Source organism: Pseudorca crassidens, chromosome 7 (genome assembly GCF_039906515.1).
Source record: "Pseudorca crassidens isolate mPseCra1 chromosome 7, mPseCra1.hap1, whole genome shotgun sequence".
Taxonomy (NCBI): domain Eukaryota; kingdom Metazoa; phylum Chordata; class Mammalia; order Artiodactyla; family Delphinidae; genus Pseudorca; species Pseudorca crassidens.
Genome location: NC_090302.1, coordinates 12,554,041 through 12,576,097, shown reverse-complemented (window position 1 = coordinate 12,576,097; position 22,057 = coordinate 12,554,041). Strand labels below are relative to the sequence as shown.

The 22,057-nt window shown below is 52.4% G+C and overlaps 1 protein-coding gene across 1 annotated transcript in view; it reads left to right on the top strand.

Annotated features, from left to right (window-relative positions):
• Window positions 1–20,125, top strand: part of MRRF (mitochondrial ribosome recycling factor) — a 91,092-nt gene extending 70,967 nt beyond the window's left edge. The window contains exon 7 of the mRNA XM_067743405.1: window positions 19,989–20,125. Within this exon, the coding sequence (XP_067599506.1) occupies window positions 19,989–20,111 (123 nt within the window). The 3' untranslated portion in view covers window positions 20,112–20,125. The remainder of the gene's footprint in view (window positions 1–19,988) is intronic.
• The last annotated feature ends 1,932 nt before the right edge of the window (window positions 20,126–22,057 follow it).

Genomic DNA, 22,057 nt, shown 5'->3' with positions numbered 1-22,057 from the left:
TGAGGACTGATAATTTATGTGAAAGTACCTGGTCCAGAGCTGGGCACAAAGTAGACAAGTGTTAAGCATTTGTTGTGGAAAAACGAATGTGTAAATAACAAGTGAATAGTAGAACTGAGACCTGTATAAGTGGGGTGTGCGGAGGGAATGCCAGGTGTCAGGAATGGCACAGGCAAGGGCATGGAGGTAAGAGGTCTTGGAGAGGGACCAGGGAGCCATGAGTGCTCAGTACGGATGCAAAGTCCAAAATCCCCAAGGGAAGTGTCAGGCAGCAGGGATGGGAATGGTCAGAGGATAAGGAACTTGCTGAGAGTCAGTGATGCACCAGGCAGCTAAGAGTAACCGTAGCAGCAGCCGTCAGGAGTAGAGGCCCTGCGCTGAAGCATTTACAAGCACTAGCTCATTTAATCTTCACAACACCCCTGTGAAGGAGATGCCATTATTATTCCCACTTTACAGATGAGGAAATTGAGACCTGGAGAAGTGACTTTCCTGGGTCACACAGCTAATAATTGTCCCTGCCAGGATTTTTTTTTTTCAATACTCCTTGCTATGAACTGAACTGGGTGCCCTGAAAATTCATATGTTGAAGGCCTAACTTTCTTTTTTTTTTTTAATGTTTATTTATTTATTTATTTTCTTATTAGTCATCCATTTTATACACATCAGTATATACATGTCAATCGCAACCTCCCAATTCATCACCCCCGCCCCCGCCGCCGCTTTCCCCCCTTGGTGTCCATACGTTTTTTCTCTACTTCTGTGTCCCAATTTCTGCCCTGCAAACCGGTTCATCTGTACCATTTTAAGTTTCCACATATATGCGTTAATATACGATATTTGTTTTTCTCTTTCTGACTTACTTCACTCTGTATGACAGTCTCTAGGTCCATCCACCTCTCTACAAATAACTCAATTTCGTTTCTTTTTATGGCTGAGTAATATTCCATTGTGTATATATGCCATGTCTTCTTTATCCATTCATCCGATGATGGACACTTAGGTTGCTTCCATGTCCTGGCTATTGTAAATAGTGCTGCAAAGAACATTGTGGTACATGACTCTTTTTGAATTATGGTTTTCTCAGGGTATATGCCCCGTAGTGGGATTGCTGGGTCGTATGGTAGTTCTATTTTTAGTTTTTTAAGGAACCTCCATACTGTTCTCCATAGTGGCTGTTATCAAGTCCCCGCCAGGATTTGAAATGTGGCTTAGTCTGCCTCCGAAGCTGGTCCCTAGGCCCCTTCCAAAGGAAGGACTGCCCCCCACAATCTCTCGCCTGGTGAGGCCAGGTGAATAAAAAGGCTTAAAAACACGTTTGGTTAGTGAAGGAGAGTAAAGAAGGCATAATCGGAGGGCCCAGATATCCAGAAAATAGATGCTTGGTGCCATTGAATCAGGGAAGACTTCCTGGAGGGAGCTGAGCACGGAGGCAAGAGTCATGGGCCAGAAGTGAGGCTGAGGCGGCCCTGCTGGGGGTGTGGGCGTGCTGACACAGGGGTGACACTAGAGCACAGGGGCTCTGCTACCGGACAGCGGGGGGCTCTTGACCCGGATCTGCTTTCTACTGGAGTCCATGTCCTTGGTCCCACCTGGCCCGGCTGGGGCCGCCTCTTGCTAGTCCCAAGAGAGTGGGAAGGGCAGGTTTCTGACTACTCCAGACCCGAGCCCCACTCCCGGCTCTGCTACCCTCTTGTTGCAGGGCCTTGGCCGAGCTGCCTCCCCTTTCTGATCCTTACTTTCTCCACCTGTGAAATGGGACTAACTGTGCCCGCAAGCTGGGTGCAGCTGCAGGTCATAGACACGGGCATAGCTAGCACAGGGCCAGGTTTAGAGGAAGTGCTGAGCCATGTCAGCTCCTGACGCCCTCCCCAGGGCCCCCAACCCCTAGAGCAGCCCCAGACCCCCAATTCAGAGCATCAAAAGCCAAAAGACAGGGTGTGTGCTGCTGTGGTCAGACTCTGAAGCCAGACTGCCCGCCTCTTTCTTGCTAGGTGCTCTTGTTAGGTGCTCTAACCTAGTTCTGTAGTTTCCTCATCTGTAAAATAAAGATTATACCAGAAGCCCAGAAGCCCTTATCTAAAACCTGTGAAGTTGGAGGGTTTCAAAGCTTTTCTGATTGTAAAGTCTATTACAGAACACACCCCATATACCGTACAACCTCCCCATGGGGTCTGGGGCATTTCTTATAATGAAATTTATTCACATCTTTTTTTTCAACAAAATGTGTGAATATTCATACCAGGTAGTAAAATTAAGACCAAAATAGTTTCTCCTTAGTTCAGGTCACCAAACCTATGTAAAATCTTTTGATCACTGAAGGTTGTAGGATGTCAACCTTGTGGAGAAGGGATTGTGGGCCTGGAGTATTTGCGTCACGGGGCTGACGTGTGGATAAGATCAGTTACTACACACAAGGTGTTCAGAACCACGCCTGGCACACATGAGCGCTCACACGTGCTGTACAGTGGGTCCCTCCCCTGCTCCAAACCCTCCCATGGCTCCCATGTCCTCAGGGTAAAGGGCAAGCAATTTCGAGGGAGGCCCTCTGTGACTGGAGCCCTAACTCCAGCCTCAGGGCAGACCCCGCATACCCTAAACTGTAGCTTCATCAGCTTTTTACAGTTCCTCGTACACACCGGGCTCTCCCTCTCTGCAGGCTGTTGCACTTGCTGTACCTTCTGCCTGAAATGCCCCCCTTCCGAACACCCTTTCTTAATTGTTTCATCCTATAAGTCTTGCAGCCTTACCTAAGCAGAAGTCACATGACAGGAAAACTGCCGGTCTCCTCCGCTGGCTGTGATCTCTGGGAAAGCAGTGGCCCTGTGTACATTCTTCTCTGGCATCCAGTTTGTGTGAATGAATGAACCGCCTCACCCATCAATGGCGTTGCCACTAACTCGGGGACTGAATACGTGCTTGCTGAATGAATGAATGAAACACAGCTCTGGAGGGAGGATCCCACCCCCATACGTACCCCAGGAGAAGATTCTTGGACTGTTCTTCCCTTCCCCCACCCATCCAGGTTTCTTAAATGATTTTTTTAAAAGGGACCCAATCCATGCTGGGGGCCAGCAGGGCCCCCAGGATCGAAGGGCTGGCGGGGAGGCGGCTTCAGTACATTAGGCAGAAACCACTTGTCCGGGGTTGGTAGAGGCCTCTGGAGCCCAGGGAGCAGGGGGCGGGGGGAAGGGGCCTCCAGCACTCTGGACAATTGCTGTAAAATAAACTCCATAATCAGGTAAATGCGTTCGTGCAGGGGATGGTTCCCGTGCAGCTGCAGGCGTCCCCCCAGGCCCCGGAGGGGACCTGTCTAATCTCAGGGTAATGAAAACATGGGTCCAATTATGGTGGAGGGCCGAGGCCCGAGCCGTGGACGGAGTGGGGAGCTGGGCCCCTGGCAGCGGAATTAGAACATTTAAGCTGTCAGGCCGAATCCGGGAAAGGCCTGATTACCTGGCCCGAGAAGGGGCCGCTTTGGTTTGGTGTCGACTATAATTTCCTGGCCACCAGCCGTGAAGCCAGGGGCCACCTTTTCTCCTCTGCGATGGGGGTCCAGGCCCTGCATCTCTGGCCTCCACCCCTCCAGACCCACTTAGAGACCTTAGGCTGGCCTGGGTCTCCCAAGCTGCCTGTGCGGGGCAGAAAGAGGAACAGGTACATGAGTGGCACGTGCTGGGTGTGTGTAATACCTGGACACAGGTTAAGGAGGGTGTGTACACTGGCCATGTGTGAATGACACATGCGCAGGAAGTGCATAGGGAACAGGTCGTGTGGATATCCTGGTTCTGTGTAAATGATGCCTGTGTCTGTGTGGATTACGTGCAGCTGATCCAGCACCGAGGTGTGTGGGTGACTCAGGAACGTGGGCTGTATGTACAGGGTACCCGTGTGGACATGTGCACATAGCAGGGCTGTGGCTACACAGGTTATATGTGGTGTGCGTTCACAGTTGTATGTGCTGGTCTATAAGTGCCACAAGAGCAGGGATCAAATTTGCCTTGCTGATTGCTGGACGCTTAGCACCTAGCTGGGTGCCTGGCTGGGTAGATAGGTGTTGATGATATAAATGCTGAATGAATTCACATCTGTGTGATAGGTACATGGGCGATGTGTGATGCATGTGTTAAAAGTAGGAGCAGATGGAGTCTGAATGGTGTGTGTGCCTGCTGTGTGCGTTACTTGTCCCCATTGTGTGATATGGGGGCAGGAGTGGTGGAATGCTTCGAGGGCCTGAACTTGAACTGTGTGGCCACACAGACCTGTGCTCCAGGCCTGCCTCCTCCACTTACAGGTTGTGTGATCTCAGTCAATTCGCTGAACCTCTCTGAGCCTGACTTTTCTCATCTGTAAAATGGATAATAACAATAAACACAGCAAACTTTCACTGAGCACTTACTATGTGCCTGGTACGGTACTGTTATTTTCATGCATTATTACCTTACTGACGTTTCACAATAACCCTAAACGTAAGTACTACTAGTGCCCCCATTTTACAGATGGGGAAACTGAAGCTCTCAGAGGTTAAATAATGGTGAAGCCAGGATTCAAACCCAGGCAATCTGACTGCAGTGTGAGCTTTTAACTGCTGGGTTAAACAGATAGTACCTATTTCGTACGGTTGTCCTAAGATAATCCGAGTAAAGCACCTAGCACTGTATCTGGCACACAGTAAGTATCCTGTAAATATTATTACTATTATTTGCACATGGTACATGTGTATTGGATGTATAAACAGGTACAAGGCAATATATGGGAAATGTGCGTACAGTATATTTGTGTGGGAGAGACTTGTATAGGTGTGTTTGTGACGGGGATAGTATAGGCATCAGTTTACGCAAGGTTTATGATACATGTACTCGGGTATATGCTTATGTGATATATTTTACATAATGAACACGACATAAATAAATGTGTTATGACTTATGATATTGACAAGTGGCTTATGAAATTAGAAAAATTACATACTTGAGGTGTGTGATATATATGAGCCTGTACATGAACACCGGACCCTCTATTTGGGGGTTGAAGAATATATGTAGAATGGTGTAATGATGGTTATTTGGGGCCAGGCATGGTGGTAGGTGTGTACATGTGCACACAGCACAGCACATTTGTGTGTGCAGGGAGGTGATACATACAGATACACATGTAGTAGACATTCATACTGTATAGACACAATGTGATCTTGTACGTGCACATGTATGTGAAGTGCTTACACATGGGCTATATATAGGCTCATCGATGTAAACAGTGCGTGTGTGTGTAACGCACAGACTTGGGGGTATACTGCATATCCTTGTGAGAGGTATACATTTGTTTGTGATTCATGTTCTGTGCATCTTTGCTCAAATGTCGTCTCCTTGGTGAAATATCTATAACCATCCTATTTAAAACAGACCCTATTTCCCATGCCAGTCCCTTCTTTATTTTCTCCAAAAAAGTCTCACTTTTAAATACACAATATGGTTCAGTGATGTGTGATGTTCACTGCTTTTTCCCTCGCTGAAGCCTTAGCTGCAGGAGGCCGAGGGCTTCTCTGGGTTTTGCTCACTGCTGAATCCCGGCGCCTAGCACAGGGCCAGGCGGGCTGGAGACCCGCGGGCGTTGGAGACCCGCGGCGCAGCTCCGTGGGGGCCTGTGCAGGATGGAGTGCACAGCACGGCCGGGTACCTTTGCGGACCCACGGGAGCCTCGTGCTCTGCGCGCTTGGAAGGGGCAGACACCCACCAGCTGCCGCTGGGCCAGCGCCGGGCCGCCTCCGCCCCTGCCCACGGCCCCTCCCCGGCCCCCGCCGTATCCCGGGGCGCGACCCGCCGTACCGGCGCGGCCGGCGGGGCTCCGGCCCACTTCCCGGCGGTCGCGGGGCGGGGAGCGGGCGCGGGGCCGCGGCGGGCCGGGCGGCAGGAAGCGGCGCATTGTTCGCGGGCCGCGGCCCTGGGCAGGGAGTTCCCGGCCCCGCGCGGACATAAAAGGAGAAAGCAGCGCCCGCCGAGCAGCCGGCCGGCCAGCGGTCCGGGCGGCCGGAGGAAGCGCGGCCCCGAGCTCCGCTGACCCCGGCATCCGCTCCGGGGAACGCGCCCCACCCCTGCGGCCCGCCAACCCCGGGTTCGAATCCCGGCTCGCCGCCGCCTCCCGAGCCTGCGTTTCCTCCCGTGCGAATGAAAACAAGCCCCTGGAAGCCCACCTCCGTGAACACCCCAGGCGCTCCCTGCATCCCGCCCGCTACCCCTCCAGTTTGCTTGTCCCACTAAAAACCGAGCCCCGTGCCGCAGTCCCTCGAGAAGAAAAGGTACGCGGTGAAATCCGGGCTGCACGGGGAATGTTTTACCTGCTAAAGAACACCCACCAGTGTAGCTTGAGCAACACCCATTTGTGCAAAAGGCGCTGCCCATGACAAAGGCCCGAAAAGACCCTCTTCAGGATGGAACTTGGGTTGCAGGCTCTGTTACTGATGGGGAAACTGAGGCCTGGAGGGGAAAGACTCGCTCAGGATCATTACAGAGACAGTATCCAGCAGCCTTTTTACAAATAAAGGGTCTTTCTCCTAGTGCTTACCAGTACGGCGGTTTTTGTGATTGTCGTTGATTGTAAGATTGATGAAATGAACAGAGTTACTGGTGTGTGTCTTTTCAAAGCGGCTCTCCCCTTGCTACTCATTTGATCCTCCCATCCCCTCTGGAGGTGGGCAGAAGTAAACCTCAGCGCAGAGAGGTGAAGTGTCTTGCACAAGCAGGTTGGGGGAGGGGGAGAGGGGCTTGTCCCTGGTCTGTTTTAGGAGATATTAATCCCTACAACTCTGGCACCATACTCTTGGGTGGGGATGTATTTGCGGAGGGGCTAAGATCTAATCAGGGCAGAAAAAGTAAGGGATTAGCAACCCCACCCCGTTCCAGCCCAGCCCACCGCAGCCCACAGCACCGAGTTTTACCCTCCAGGCCTGGATAGTCCTCTTGCCTCTTTGAAGGAAAAGGTGAAATCTTCATTTCAACAAGGGCCCAGAGAGGTTAAGTGACTTGCACCGGGTCACACAGCAAAATGGCTATGATGCAGAGGCCTTTCACTCACAGCCAGACCTCTCTTTCTGAGGAGAACCCTCTCCCTGAGTCCTGAAATTTTGGAAACCTGTCCTGGGGTGCCTTCACCCTCTGGGCCAGGAGATTCTGATTATGAAGAAACGGCCTTCCCTCCACCCCTGCCCCCGCCCAGCCCGGGAATCCTACACCGAGGGTAATTGAGATCAGATGCGGCTGTGACCCACGGAATGCTCCCCAGGAACCTGGAAGCATTTATTGTCTGGAAGAGAGTCCAGGACCCACTCTAGGCCGCCCTCCCTCCCTCACTGCCTCCTCCCCAGGCGGCTGAAGGTGGATAGAGGCCCCGAGGAGCCTCTGGTGCTGCCTGGGGGTTAGTGCAGCCGGCCTTGATGAATACGACTGCTGAAAGCGCCTTCCTGGCTTCCTCCTTCCTGGGGATACGGTTACAGGGGGCCAGACTTCCTGCCCAGCCGGCCCAACTTGCAAGTGTGGATCTGCAGGCTTTCCAGGCCAGCAACTCCACAACTCCACCCCCTCACCCCAAGCAGGAGCACCGACAGGCCCCATCTCATTCAGAGCTCAGCTCAAATGTCACCTCCTCAAGGAGGCCCTCCCTGACCACCCTATATGAACTAGCCCACTTACTGGAAGTCTCCCCCTGTCACTCCGTTGAATTTTCTTCATATCACTTATCTCTAGCTGGTGGGGTCATATGTTTTCTTATAATAATGTTTGTTTCCTCCCCCGCCTCCCCCCCACCAGAATGTGAGCCCGGTGAAGGCAGGGACTTTCTCTGGTTCACTGTGGCATCCTGGGGCCGAGAACTCTGCCTGGGACATAGCAGGCGCTCAGTAAATAAAAGCAATGAATTGAACCCCTGCCGTTGGCCTCTGAGCTTGGAACTTGACCTTGAATCTCTGCTCTGAGCTGGTTTGTCTGTGTCTTAATCTCACTTCTCTGGTACAAAACTCCAGCTTCTGATGCTCACTCTCCTGCCTGCATTGACTGCCTCTACCTCCCATCTGGGAGCTCCCAGCTGACCTCTGACCTCACATCTCTGATCCCTCTTCTTTGCTCTCCCCTCCCCAGCCTCTGCTGTGTGACATGGGGCAAGTCTCTTGCCTTTCCTGAGCCAGCAGGATTCTTCTTCAAACAAAAGCTTACATAGGAGCCCAGAATGTGAGACATAAAAGGGTGAAAGGCAGGAAGGGGACCTGATCCCTGTGTTCCTGGCTTTTGTCATGTGCCCTCCTGTTGTCCCCAGCACAACTTTGCAGTTCCCTACAGCTTTGAAGAACCCTGTAGTTTGAAAACCCCAGATCCAATGATTTCTCAGTCTCTTTTAGCTTCATAATTCCACAATGCTGTTACTTAGATGTCTGTCCAGTCTTCAGCGTTCACTTAGTCATTTATTTATCCATTCATCAGACATGAATGGGCCACAGTTGGTGCCCGGATTTGTACTCACCTCTGCTCTCCAGTGTCTTGTGTCCAACTTCTGGTCCCCTTCCCTCATTCAACAAGCAGTCTGGGAGCCCATTTCACGTGCCAGGGCCGTGACACCTTAGAGGATTTGGGCAGGGTGTCTGCCGACCAATACGATACCTTCATGTGACCTTGGAAAAGACACGCCCTCCTGGGCGCACGCAGCCTTGCTGGACCCCAGCTGGACAACAGAAAGTGCCCTTGAGTGAAGGAAAAGGTGACTGTCTTCTTGGCAGACAGAGCCCCGCATTTGGGCACAGGCTGGCTGGAGTTCAGACCCCTCGCATCACACACAAACTTCACAAGTGGCTCCATGGGTGTGTGACCTGTGCTTGGTTTAATGCTCTACTCTAAGTGTTGTGAAATTTTAGAAAATTTTTGAACAAAGGGCCCACTATTTCATTTTGCACTGGGCCCTGCAAATTACATAGCTAACCTTGATCCTCCACACAGTAGGATCACACAGAATGGGGGAGGGGAGGGGAGTGAAAGAAGGCACTGGAGAGAGAGGGAGTGAAGGGCCTCAAATGCCAGGTTGGGGGGCCTGGACTATCCTCTGTGTGGCTTGGGAGGGTCCCCAACCTCTACTCCAACTAGAGTAGGTCTGTATAAATCTGTTCTCTGTTTTGTACATGGGGTGGATGAGGAACGCTTAGGATTTTGTTTGTAAAGAGAAGATGTTGCCTCTACAGATATGTTTGGAAGCCATAGCTATTAGGGTTAGAAGCCAGAGGAGGAGTTAGAAGTCCCTCTGCCAGCTTCTGGATCCCTTGAAGGGCTTGCGCTCTTTACAGGCAAGAAACCTGAGCCTTAGAGAGGGGCAGGTGTGGGTCACAGGCAATATTAGAACCCAGGATTCCTGCCTCCTAGATCAGGGCTCTATTGATGCTGTACCTGCAGGAACTTGGGTTCAGAACCCCCGGATGAGGCCCCTGGCCCATTTTGCCAGGTCTTGCCAGTGGGTCTGCATCCCCAGCAGAGAAGTTCCCTTTTTCCTCTGCTACACAGCCTTCCCGGAAAAAGGCGGCCTCTGCTACCACCTGGTGGCAACTCTGGGGTAGGGGCGGGTGTCCCTTTGGCTCTGGAGCTAGCCGCAGTCCTGGTCCAAACAAGGGACCCTATGTTATGGGGAAGGGACGGCCCTGTTCTGGGTCATCAACCCCTTCAGGACTCTAGGACCATTAGTAGTGGTATGGCCCACCCCAGATCTGTTCTTCCTCTGTTCTCCCCTGTCTCGGGGACTTAGCACCCTAATTGTCTAATCCAGAAGCCTGGGAGTTACCCTCAGCTCTATTACGCCCTAAATTCAGTCTGTCCCCAAATCCTGTCAAGTCTACCTTCTAGGTAGATCCGGAACATGTCCATTGCTCTCCATTCCCAGGCCCACGGCTCAGGTCCAGCCACCATCTTCCTCACCTGGTCTGTTGCAGTGGCCTCACGTATGTTTTCTTCTCTCACTCGGACCTGTCTGCATCCACTCTCCACGCTGCGTCCAGAGGGACCCTGCCAAAACCCACAGCTACACACGTCGCTCCCTGCTTAAAGCCAGCAATGGTTCCCCGTTGACCCCAGGACAAAGTTCAGCCTCTTTACCGGGGAACCCTCTCAGGGAACTGTCTCCTGTCAGCCCCCCTCTGATGCCCCTCTGGCTCTCCCAGTTGGGCCTGGCTGCCCGCTCTCAAATCTCACCTGCCTCTCATTTTCCAATGGTGCAACCTTTGTCAGGTGACTTAACTCAGTTTCCCAATCTGTAAAACAGCCTTGATGGTGACGGTCCCTACCTCAGAGGGTTATCGTGAGGAGTCAGTGAATGAAGCTGCAGTAAGTTGGGGCCAACTACAAGGTCAGAGGTCACAGTCTGCACACAAACTGCCTCACTTCTGACACAAACGCAAGTTCAGGAGGTGCCTGAGCTCGGGGTTCTGAGCACCAGGGCACTCCTGGGGTTGGGGCAATTCACGTGGGGACTGACCTGCCTGAATTTGGCCTCTTGTGCGGATGGGGTGAGCTAGGAGCCCATAACGAACTCCACCCCGAGAGCCTGCTGGGGAAGGAGCTGGGTCTAAGGACCAGGAGCCCCGGGTTCTGGCCGCTTCTCTGCCACGTGTCTTCGGGCAAACTGCTTCCCCCTCTGGGCCGCAGTCTCCTGATCTGTTCAGTGGAGGGTTGGGCCCTTTCTACAGAGAGGCAGGAAGTGGAGGCTTCAGGGAGGAGGGTGGAGGGTACCGGAGGTCAGGTCAGAGCCAGTCCTGGTGGTGTCTGTCCATGTGCCTAGAAACTCATTCCTCCCCCACGCATCCCCTTCTCAGCTTCTCTCTGCCCACACAGACCACAGACTTCTCTTCTCCTTTCTATTTTCAGACAACCTAGAATTCTGAGGAAGACTGGCCAGTGCCTGCCCAGGAACTCTGAGCTGCTAAGGGAGCATCTCAGAGCAGTTAGAGGTACAGCCAGCCATGGCTGAGGAGGAGAGAGCTGGGGCCTCGCTTCTGGGCTGGAGCAGGGCCGTCTCCCTGGCTGGGCCTCGCTTGCTTCCTGCTGGAGCCTGGACTGACCAGGAGGCTGATGGCGGGTGCGGCCAGAGAGGAATGCAGTCCTGGCGCTGGCCCTGTAGGCTCACCCTGACGGAGACCAGGACGGTCTTGGGGGGCTGTGCCTGGCTGGGCTGGGAGCCTGTGGCCAAGGGCCTAATGGCTGGATTCTGGATTCAGTCTGGCTAAAACCCCAGCCCTGACCCTCACAGGCTGTGGCTCTCTTGCAGGAGGCCAAAGCCTGGCTTCCTCCTCTCCCCTGGGCCCATGAAGCCTTCCCCGTTGTGCTCTCAGAATTGTGCTTTTGTGCCATGTTGGGTCCCGACCTCAAGAGGTGGGAAAGGTCGGGGTCAGTGGTGAATGACCCTCACTAGAGGGGCAACCCGGTTGCCTCTTGTCTCCTTTCTAGCCCTCCCTACAACCCCCCCCCCCCCCCAGGGAATACACTTTACTAAGAGAGAGACAGACAGACTGACAGACAGGGAGACACTGTTCTGAGATGCTGTGGGAAGGTACATAATTCTCTTGGTCTTGGAGATGGCTTCTGGGGTAGGTGGTACTGTCCTCCCACCCACCTCCCAGCCAGTCTGGTCCCCCACCTTCCTCCTCTAGGTTCAGAGTCTGGAGTCTCCAGCTCAGGAGGGCCTCACTCTCACTCCGCTAACTCTGAATGATCTTGAGCAAGCCCCCTGCAGCCTCCGGGGCTCAGTTTCCCCATCCATAAAATGGGAAGATTGGCCTAAATTCCCTTCCAACTCTAGGGTGTGTGGTTCTGATTTCTTTCCTTCTGAGGAAAGAAGTTTTAGCTCATGCATGGGAAGCTTCAGGCCCGACTCAGCAGCCTGAGTGGTTCCCAGGCAGCCTGGGGTGACTATGGTTCGGGAAGAGGCAGAGGGGATGGAGGGAGAAACAACTCCCCAGCTACAGCTTAGTACATGAAGCAGATTGTACCAGAAATACAAACAGAGACAGGAGAGTCAGCAAGAGGAAGGCTAGCAACACAAGATGGTAAAAGAGGAAGAGAGCGTCCAAGATAGAGATGATGAGACAGGGCCACCCACACAGAGAGATAATGACAGAGAGAGACAGAGATACAGAGACGAAGACTGAGCGACTGAGCGATAAGGCAGGAAAAGGAAGGCAGGGCCATAAAGGAGTGGAAAGAGAGCTCGGTGGATGGGGCAGAAAGCCAGTGACAGAGCCTCTGCTCCCTGGGGGTCAAGCCAGATCCTACTTTTGCCTGCAAGGTGCCCAGGTCTGGTGGTCCCTCTTCTGCCCATCAAATTTCTTCTGGGGCCGGGACCCTCCCTGCTGCCCAATCTAAATGTCCTCACCTCCCTGGGGGCAGGGTGTGCAGGGCTGAGAGCCCACACAGGCTTGAGGTCTCTGAGGATTCATGGCCTCGGGGTTTCATGAAAGGGGAGAGGTAAGTGGTGGGGAGTCAGAAATGAAGGTTATTATCTGTAGGGGGATGTGGTTAGCACAGGGAGAAAAGCAAGGAGGTAGATAGTCCAAAGGAAACTTTTCCCATCTTCTTTTAGATCAGGGATTAATTCAGTGTCTCACTATTTAGGGAAGGATAGGGAATCTGCCAATGGGGGAGGATTGGGAAACAAGTATTTAGTGTCAGACAGAAAGAGGAGATGCAAAAGGAGAAGAATCGAGCTGGGTAGGGAAGTTGAGTTGAGTTGTGTTGAGTTGGGTTGAGTGTGTTGAGTTTGGTTTGGGTGGAGTAGAGTTGTGTTATGTCACGCTGGGGTGGGTTGGGTTGAATAAAATTTAGTTTGGTTGGATTGAATAGAGCTGGATTTGGGTTTGGCTGAGTGGACCTGAGCTGAGCTGATGTTCCTTGAATTGAATTTAGTAGAGTTAAACCGAGTTGGGTTGTGTTGAGATGGGTTGGTTTGGGCTGAGTGGAGTGGAGCGGAGTTTGGTTGAATTGGGTTGGGTTGGATTTGGGTGGATTGGGTGGAAATAAGTTGAGCTGTGTTGAGTTGAATTTAGGAGAGTTGAGGTGGGTCAAGCTGAATTAGGTTGGGTTGGTCTGGATAAGAAAGTTAAAGGTTCCAAGTGGACAGGAGTAAGGAGGATTCCAGATCCAGCATAATGTAAGTTTTGCTGCCAGGGAAGAAAGGTGAAGTGAGATACCAACAAGGAGAGGCCTGGTGAAGGGAAGTAGCTGAGATGTGGTCCATCCCAGTGTTTCTCCAGCTTTCTACCGCTCTATGCTTCCACTGCTATGGAAGCTCACTAAAGTTGTGACTTGAATCTTGGCATGGAAAGAACGGAATCTCATTGCATATATGTATGTGCCCAAGTGTGTGTGTGTGTATCCCCAGCAGTACCCCATTCTCTGTCTTCTGTTCCTCTGAGGCTCACCCCATTATCTGAGACCTCCTTGAGAGCAGAAGTCTCCAGCAGCCCATCTGGAGGTTGGCCAAGTTGCCATCTCATGAGTGTCTGTAGGATGGATGGAGTGAATTTGAAAGGAATCACAGAGCAGTGAGGTCACTCCTGTGTGCTGGGTGCTAGATACCCTGGGAGACACCCAGTTCCTGTCCTGAGGGTTTAGATTTGGGGCTTCTGGGGTGTCCTCAGAGCCAGTGTTCCTCTCCTCAGAGAGTGGAAGGCTGTGGGCAGGCAGTTGGCCAGTCCTCACTCACCACCCAATTCTTTCTTGTGGTCCTGCAGTCCTGGCTGCATGGCTGGGCCTCCTCGCTCCCCAACCCCTTGGTGAGTCACACACACACACCCCCCCACACACACACAGAGCATGGGCAGCCCCATGAGAGAGCCCCAGGTTGGATAGACGAGAAAGTGGTTCTTCACAGCTTCCGGGGCAGGTCGGCCCCTGCCTGTCCAGGCCCTGTGAGAGCCTTCACGCGTTCACTCATGGCTTAAAAGTGTGTATTTGCAGGGGGTGGAAAATACAGAGAAGCCAGAGTTTGAAATTCTGGAGCGACAGCTGAACAACTGGAAGACCCTAGCCAAGTTGCCTCACCTCTTAAGTGAGTTTCCGCATCTGTAAAATGTGCATAACCTTCCTTTATAGAGTAAGGGAGACAGTCAAATGAGATAACAAATATGAAAGTATTTGCAGACTGTATACTCCTGATTGGGTGTGTGTGTGTATAAGAGATAGTCATTCATTCATTCATTCATTTATTAGCTCATTTATTTAAGAAACAGTGATATAGAGCTCATTAAGCCTCGGGCAATGTCCTAAGCATTTTATAAGAATTCACTTGTTGGATCCTTATAACAACCCTATGAAGATGGTGCTGGTGTTCTCCCCATCTTACAGATGTGGAAACTGAGGCACAGAAGGGTTAAGTGACTTGCTCGACACCATACAGCTAGTAAGTGGTAGAGCTGGGATTCGTACCTAGTCCTCTTTGACTCCAGAATGTTTCATTTGTTCATTCATCAAACACTTATTAAGTGCTTTCTCTGTGTCAGGCCCTGAGTCCACAGAAGAGCGCCAGGCTCGGTCAGCGTGGTGTTCTGGTTCTCATCCAGAGGCAGATGCAGCCTCCTAGAGGGAGCGCAAGAGGTTAGAAATGCATGGAGCAATTTTTGGTTGATGCCGTGACTGAGCTTACCATTAGCCGGCTAAACTTCCTGCCCTGTGTGGGGAAATCTTACACAAAATGTCAATAGTGCCCTGTTGAGAAACACTCAAGAAAGCAGTACTGGCTTTGGAGTCATTCCAGACCTGGACTGAGTCCCAGCCCTGACATTCCAAGACTTTGTGACTTGGACAAGTCGCTTCACCTCTGCGAGCCTCAACTCTGAAAAACGTGGTCTGCGAAGTGCCCAGAGGTATCTGGCAAGCCTTGGTTGTTCAACAAACATGAACATCCTTTCCTGCTCAAGCAAACACCAGGAAGTAGGGGGAGAAGCAGCTTTGGATTCCAGCATCCCTCCAAACCCTTCTCCCTCCCTCTCCGGGCGGCTCTGAAGCCTGCCAGGCTCCGGAAAGGCAGGGGACCTCTCACCCCCATAGCCCTTCCCTCTTCTCTCCATCCAGGCTCACGGCCAAAGGCAAGAGAGCCTCCCTTCCTACCAGCCCTGAGGTTTCAGGCAAAAGTCATTTACCTCTCTGAGCCTTGGCTTCCTCGTTTGTCACATGGGGAAGCGGAATGCTGGTGGACGTCAGTTGCCTCTGCCTGGCCTGCACCCCTTCCCTCTTCTTTTGTATCCAGTTTGCTGTTGGGGGAACATCCCTCTCTCATTCTCAGTTCATGTGGGCGCATGGTCTAGGACTGGCCAGTTAGAATCAGGATATTCCGTCCTCCTGCTCACAGCCTTTGGTTCAGGGATGGGCACGTGAGCTAAGCCGAAGCAATCAGAAGTGTCCAGGAAAGAGATCCTCTTCATATGGGATCAGAGTGTTAGGACCGTGTAAGTTTGGAGCTGCCCAAGTGCGTGGGGAGCACCTGCCTGAGAGTGAAGCCAATAAGAAGGGAAAAAAAGATCAAGGAGAGAGAGACAGAGAGTCACACAGACAGAGACAGACCGAGACAGAGAGGGGGGGAGCCTGACACCTGGATGCAGCCATACCTGTCCCCACTTTTTCAGCTTGGGAGCCGACTCTTCTCCTTCTTTTGCCAAAAGCAGTTGGAATCGATTTTGTTGTCAGGTTGTCATAGAGCCAACCCTGGCTTATTCAGGGGCTAAAACACCTACGTCAGAAGGTTTCTGTGTGGCTCAAAAGAGAAGATGATGTAAGTGAAAATGTTTTTCTAAGCTGTGTATGGCTGAATGGTGGTAAGTTATTCCTGAGGTGCTAAAGCAGGAGCACACATTCCACGTGAGTGATGAGTCAGACCAGTTCTATCCGAAAGGCTCTAGAAAATGGACTTCTAAGGCTCTTGCCTGAGAACTGAAGAGTTGGTTGGAAGTGGGAATTCTTGCCCCCTGCGTTTTCAGTTCATTGGGTGCAGAGCTTCAGAGGATGAGATGTCCTTGCGTTGGGGCACCACTGTTTCATGGGTGAATTGTTCCAAGGTTGGTCATGAGAGGCCACAGGACACAGAGGAAAGAGCCTGGCCGGTTTGGGCAAGCCCCTGCCTTGCTCTGACCCTCCGAGTCTGACACTGAGTGGTGCTGGGTTGGACCTTGTCTCAGGGAGTGCCTGTCTCTGACCTGCTGTGGTTCTGCAATTCTCAGACCCTCTTCTGGGCCAAGCAAGGTCTGCTCACCTCTGGAGTCAGCGGCACATACCTGTTCTTGGGTTCTCTGGAGAAGCCACACATCAGAAACCACAGCCCACACCAGAAAGAGACTCTTCTGAGTCCGGCAGACACAGCTGGCCCCATCTCCATTCACAACTCCCTATCCCTCCCTGCTTAATCTCCAAAACTCAATTTCCCAATCTCCTTTGCGGGCAGGCGAGGTCACATGACACAGTTCTGGTGAAAGAGATGCGGTTGGAACTCAGCTGGGGCTGCCTCTGCCCTTTCTATCCTTTCCTGCCTGGAACACAGGCTGGCGGACACAACGCATTCTGAGAGTGAACAGAAAGATGGAAAGAGCCTGGCCTCCTGACGGCATTCTCCAGCAGCCAAAGGGCCTGGGCGGTTTACCTCTGGCCTGTCATTCCAGAACAAGAATCCTCTTCCTTTTTTTTTTTTGTTTAAGCTGCCACATTTGGGACTTTGCTATGGGTGGGCAAAGGCATTCCTAGTACGCTAAGCTAGCACCTGCCTGCAACCATTCTCTCTTAACTTCTTTTTGGTGTCCAGAACAAGTTTTTTTCACATCTAGGACCACACTGACTGAATCAAATTAATTATTAATTAATATTAATTATTTACTACTACTACTAATAATAATTCCACCAGTAAGCATCATTTACCAAGTATCTCCCGAGTGCCAGAGATTGGGTTGAGTGGTTTTATCTTCACAGTGGTCCCAGGGAATAGATATTATTATGGTCCTCATTTCCAGATGAGGAAACTGAACCTCAGAGATGACTATGACTGGCCGCAATATTGAATATGGAAGCTGGGCTCCAAATCCAGTGCCTCCTGACTCCGAGACCCCTGTTCCCCTCCTTCAGCACCCCTAATTCAACAGGCTTATTTAGTAAGTTGGGAAACTGAGGTCCAGGAGGGAGAAGAGTGACTTGCCCAAGGACCACACCTTCGGGGCCTCCATTCCAGGGCTCTTTCTATGACGTCCTGCTGCTCAGGGAAAGAGGAGACTTGAAGGCCAGGCTAAGGGCTGGGGACCGTGGGAGCTATTGATGGTTCTCAGCAGAGTTAGGAGAGTATGCCACTACCAAAGGAGGACCATGGAAACAGCTCCCCTTCAACTGTGGTGGAGGAGGAGGGGGACGCAGGGACTGATATTTTCTCGCCCCAGCAACCCCCGGAGCATTTATCGTCCCTTCACAAGACAGTGGTTCTTCCCCAGCTCCTCCAGCTCTTCAGTCACAGGCGTCTGGGCCCTCAGATCCCAGGAGCTGATGTCTGATCCTCAAAGATTACTCAGATGGCTTGGGATCCAAGAGAGCCAGGGATGGAGTGCAGCAGGGAGTTACGCTGTAGACTTGACATCAAACAGACCAGAGCTCTGATTCCAGCTCTGCCATCTGCTAGCCCGTGGCCTTTAGCGGTCAGTTTTCCTGTTTACAAAAACGGAGACAAGAAGAGAATCTATCTCATGGAGCTGTTATAAGTTATAAAGGAGACGTTGCACCAAAACCCCTTAGCATGTGCTCTTCACCGCACAGTCTAGGGAAATCTTTGTGTCTCAGTTTCCTCTTTTGCATAATGGGGATAATGCTTAATACTTTCCTTTTGGAGCTGTTGTGAGGATTTCAATGTGAGATGTGAAAACATTTTGTGATTCTAGGTGCTTAGCTTCTCAGCTGAATTATGCTGCTTAAATTGGACCCCCTAGCCTCCCCCATCTCTGTCCCATCCAACGCCCCACACCGCCACCCCCAACAGTGCATTTCTGTTTCCTCCTTTTTTAAAAAAAATTATTTATTTTGGCTGCATTGGGTCTTCATTGCTGCACACGGGCTTTCTCTAGTTGCGGCGAGTGGGGGCTACTCTTCGTTGGGGTGCGCAGGCTTCTCACTGCGGTGGCTTCTCTTGTGGCTGAACACCGGCTCTAGGCGTGCGGGCTCGGTAGTTGTGGCTCGCGGGCTCTAGAGTGCAGGCTCAGTAGTTGTGGTGCACGGGCTTAGTTGCTCCGCGGCATGTGGGATCTTCCCGGACCAGGGCTGAAACCCGTGTCCCCTGCATTAGCAGGCGGATTCTTAACCACCGCGCCACCAGGGAAGTCCCATTTCTTCTTAACTAACTCCAAACACTGGCTAGCTCTGCTGGGGCTTAGGTTATGTGGTACCTGGTATTTCAGAATAAAGGGACTGGGCCTTGAAACCTATCCCTTACTAGTTGTGCAACCTTGGATAAGTCATGTCAGCTCTCTGGGCCTCAGTTTCTTTCTCTGTAAAATGGAGGTGATAATACTGTGTAGGGCTGTTGAGAAAATTACATGTGATAGTGCATGTGAAATACACAGCACGCTGCCTGGCCCGCAGTAGGTACTCGAAATATTAACCATCATTATTACTACCACCAATGCCCAACCTCAGCCTGGCACTGAGGAGGTAAAGAAGAGGACGTGAACTTTGCATGAAACCCTCCTGCTCAGATAGGGAATGTTAGGGAGAGCAGATAAAGAATTAACATTGAGTTCCTACTGGAGGTTGGTCATGCCTATAATCTTGCTCAGAGTCATGCACGTAATCTTATTTTGTCCTCACAGTAACTCTTACGAGAATGGAATTATGAACTCCATTTTACAGATGGGGAAACTGAGACCCAAGAAGGGCAGTTGGCTACCTAAGGTCACACTGAAAACTGGTCAGAAATGGGGAGGGGAATTTGAAGAGATGTTGGGCTGACTCCAGAGCTTCCCTGTCTGGCTGTGAAGCTGCCTCCAGAGGTGGGGCTGGGTGGGGCTGGGCCCCCGAGTGATTCAGGTAAGAGTCATCTCCAGATTTCCAAATAGTGGGTGGGACACAGCAGGGGTGAGAGCGTTCCAGGAGCTTTAAAATCCAACTCCCCGAGTAGAGTTGCCAGGAGAGCGTGTGATTGGGGTGGAGCCCAGGGTGGGGGGGTGTGCAGAGGGAAACCCCACCCCATGTCAGGGGGATTGGGTGGGGGGAGCAGGGTGTAGGGAAGGGGGTCCTGGCCACCTTAGCTGGGAGGGGCTCAGGGCCTGGGGTGGAGCTGGGCCTGTGAGGGTGTTGAGGGTGCTGGCCAAGGGCCCAGCTGGGAAGGTCAGGGAAACTGAGGCAGAGTACTGACACTTTTTGTAGTTGTCACAGCAGATGGATGGGGGTGGCAGTCACCTTGATGAGGCTGGCCCTGGACCCTTACTCACTCATAGAAGGTCTATATTTTTTCACGAATTCAGTCACTCATACAGGTACTCATTCACTTCTTTATTCAATGAACCAACATTTGCTGGGTGCCTTGTATATGCCAGACCTTGCACTCTGCCCTGGGGATATGTGACTGACCAAGATGCTTGCAGCCTAATTAAGGGAGAGAGGGACCACACAATCCAGCATGCTGCCCGCTGTGACCAGGGGTGACATAGGAGTTTCCTCAGAGGACAGAAAGAGGAAGAGGTGTGCCAGAGGATGCTTCCCTGGGGACACAGAGCCGGGCCTTGAGCAATGAATGGACGTTCACCATTCTGAGGGTTAGGAAAACTCCCTGGATATGGAAGCTATAGGCTTTGGAGTAAACGGACAGGGAAAGTGACCCTATGCTATGGCCTTTCCCAGGGCTGGGGCAAGGGCTGGCCTGGACCCCTCTCTGTGTATCTAGCTGCATACAGACCCTGCCACTGAGAGAGACCAAACACAGTGAGTCCAAATTTTTTTTTTTTTTTTTGCGGTACACAGGCCTGTCACTGTTGTGGCCTCTCCTGTTGCGAAGCACAGGCTCCGGACGCGCAGGCTCAGCGGCCATGGCTCGCGGGCCCAGCCGCTCCGCGGCATGTGGGATCTTCCCGAACCGGGGCATGAACCCGTGTCCCCTGCATCGGACTCTCAACCACTGCACCACGAGGGAAGCCCGTGAGTCCAAATTCGAATGCCGCCTACCCCAGCCTGCGCCCCATCCCTCGTTCCCTCCCTGCATATTATTGCCAGCATCAAGCCAGGAACCTAGGTGCCCTCCTGAACACCTCTTTTTCCCTGAAGCTCTAGTGCCAATCGGTCACCAGGCTCTTGCCACCATTTCTCTTGTCTTCCCCTCCCCCATGCCCACTCTTGGTGCGGTCCTGTCCCTGGGGGGCTGCACAGGCACCCTGCCTACCATCTTGCCTCTGGCCTCTCCTTCACTGCATCCTTTGCGAGATCTCCAGCACTGGTCACAGAGCCTGGCCACAGTGAGGGCTCAATCCCTCCATGCCTGTTCTCAGAAACCATCTGATTTGATCTTTACATTGTTCAAATGGGAAAGCAGAAGTCCAGAGAGGTGCAGACACTTGTCTGAGGTCAAACCGCGGGAGAGACTTGAACTTGGTCCTTCTGACTTGCAGGCTCTTTTTCTCAGTGCCAGGGCCACACAGGTGCTGTTCCTTTGAGTTCAGGAGAGTGGCTTGGGAGTGAGCAGTCAGCAGGAGGTACAGGCCTGGGAAATGCCTGGGCTCAGGGTCTGAAGGGAGAGAGGACCTGGGAGTGAAGATGGGGCCTCATCCAAACTCTTCTTTTTTCATCACCAGAAATCCCCCTTTAGTCTGGGTAACTGGACCCCCGAATCTCACCCTGCCCCCATCCCTCTGGCTGATATCCATGCCTTATGTCTCCTCGCCCTGCCTGGGTAGTCACCGGGGGCTCTGGATCTGGGTGGTGGGTCAGACTTCCCCAGCACCCCAGGGCCCCAGGCCCTCCACTTGCTCCACTCCCGACCGCATCTGCCCTGGCTTGCTCTGTCTCCTTGGGGCAGCTGGCTTTTGTCCCAGTGGAGCATGTGAACAGCTAGGGTGGGGCCGTAGGAGGGGATCCCCAGTAGGCCTCACTTCTCCCAACTCACACGGTTCCCATTCTGTACCCAGGAATGTCTGGGAGCCCACATACGGACCTCTGAGCCCTCCTGCCTGCCCTTCCACTCTCTGGGGCCCACAGGATGGCTGGGTGTGGGGGGGAAACTGAGGGAGAAAATCTGTGGATGTGGGGACCAGGAGACCCTGTGTGACCCAGGGCGCATCCCCCTTCGAAGATCAGTTTCCCCAGCTACAAAAAAAGAGGAGCTGAGTGCTGGGATTCTAGAAAGTAGGCAGATAGATGTGAGTCCAGCTGGAGCTTCCACCCTGGTCACCCTGGAACCTGAGTCAGGAGATCTTTGAAAAGAATGCCTCCTGATGACAGATCACCTACTATGTGCTAGGCACCGCCTCAGGGAGTTTGTGGGCATTACCTTACGGAATCTTACAACAGTTCTCTGGGATGGGTCTTATTAGCATCCACGCCTTATAGAAGAGAATACTGAGGACCAGAGAGGTTAAGTACCAGGTCCAAGGAGACACAGCTAGTAAGCTGTAGAGGCTGGATTTGAATTAGGTCTCCTGGACTTGGAGTCTGTGCTCTTCATTCTGGCAGTAGAGACTCAGGCAGAGACGCGGGACCTTAGAGGGCAGAGCCCACCCCTTGGCGGAAGCCCATCCTCCCTGTTGGATCTGAGGGTAGTGGGTTTCCCACCCCGGAGACTGTGTGCAGGCCCGCCTGGACTGCTCCTTTTCCATCCTCCTTCCGCTTGGGGGTAGCGGTGGGGGTGGGGGGAGGCTATGTGGTTCTGAGCGGACGTTTCTAGGCTGAGATACCAGCCGTTCTGCCCTGAAGCCCTGGGGGCCCTCAGCATGGCACACCATATCCGGGCCTCAGTTTCTTATCAACCAAATGGACACACTTCTGGTGCTACTGGGTTTTAAAGGCTCCAGTGTCTCACGGATCTCGGGTGAAAAACCACC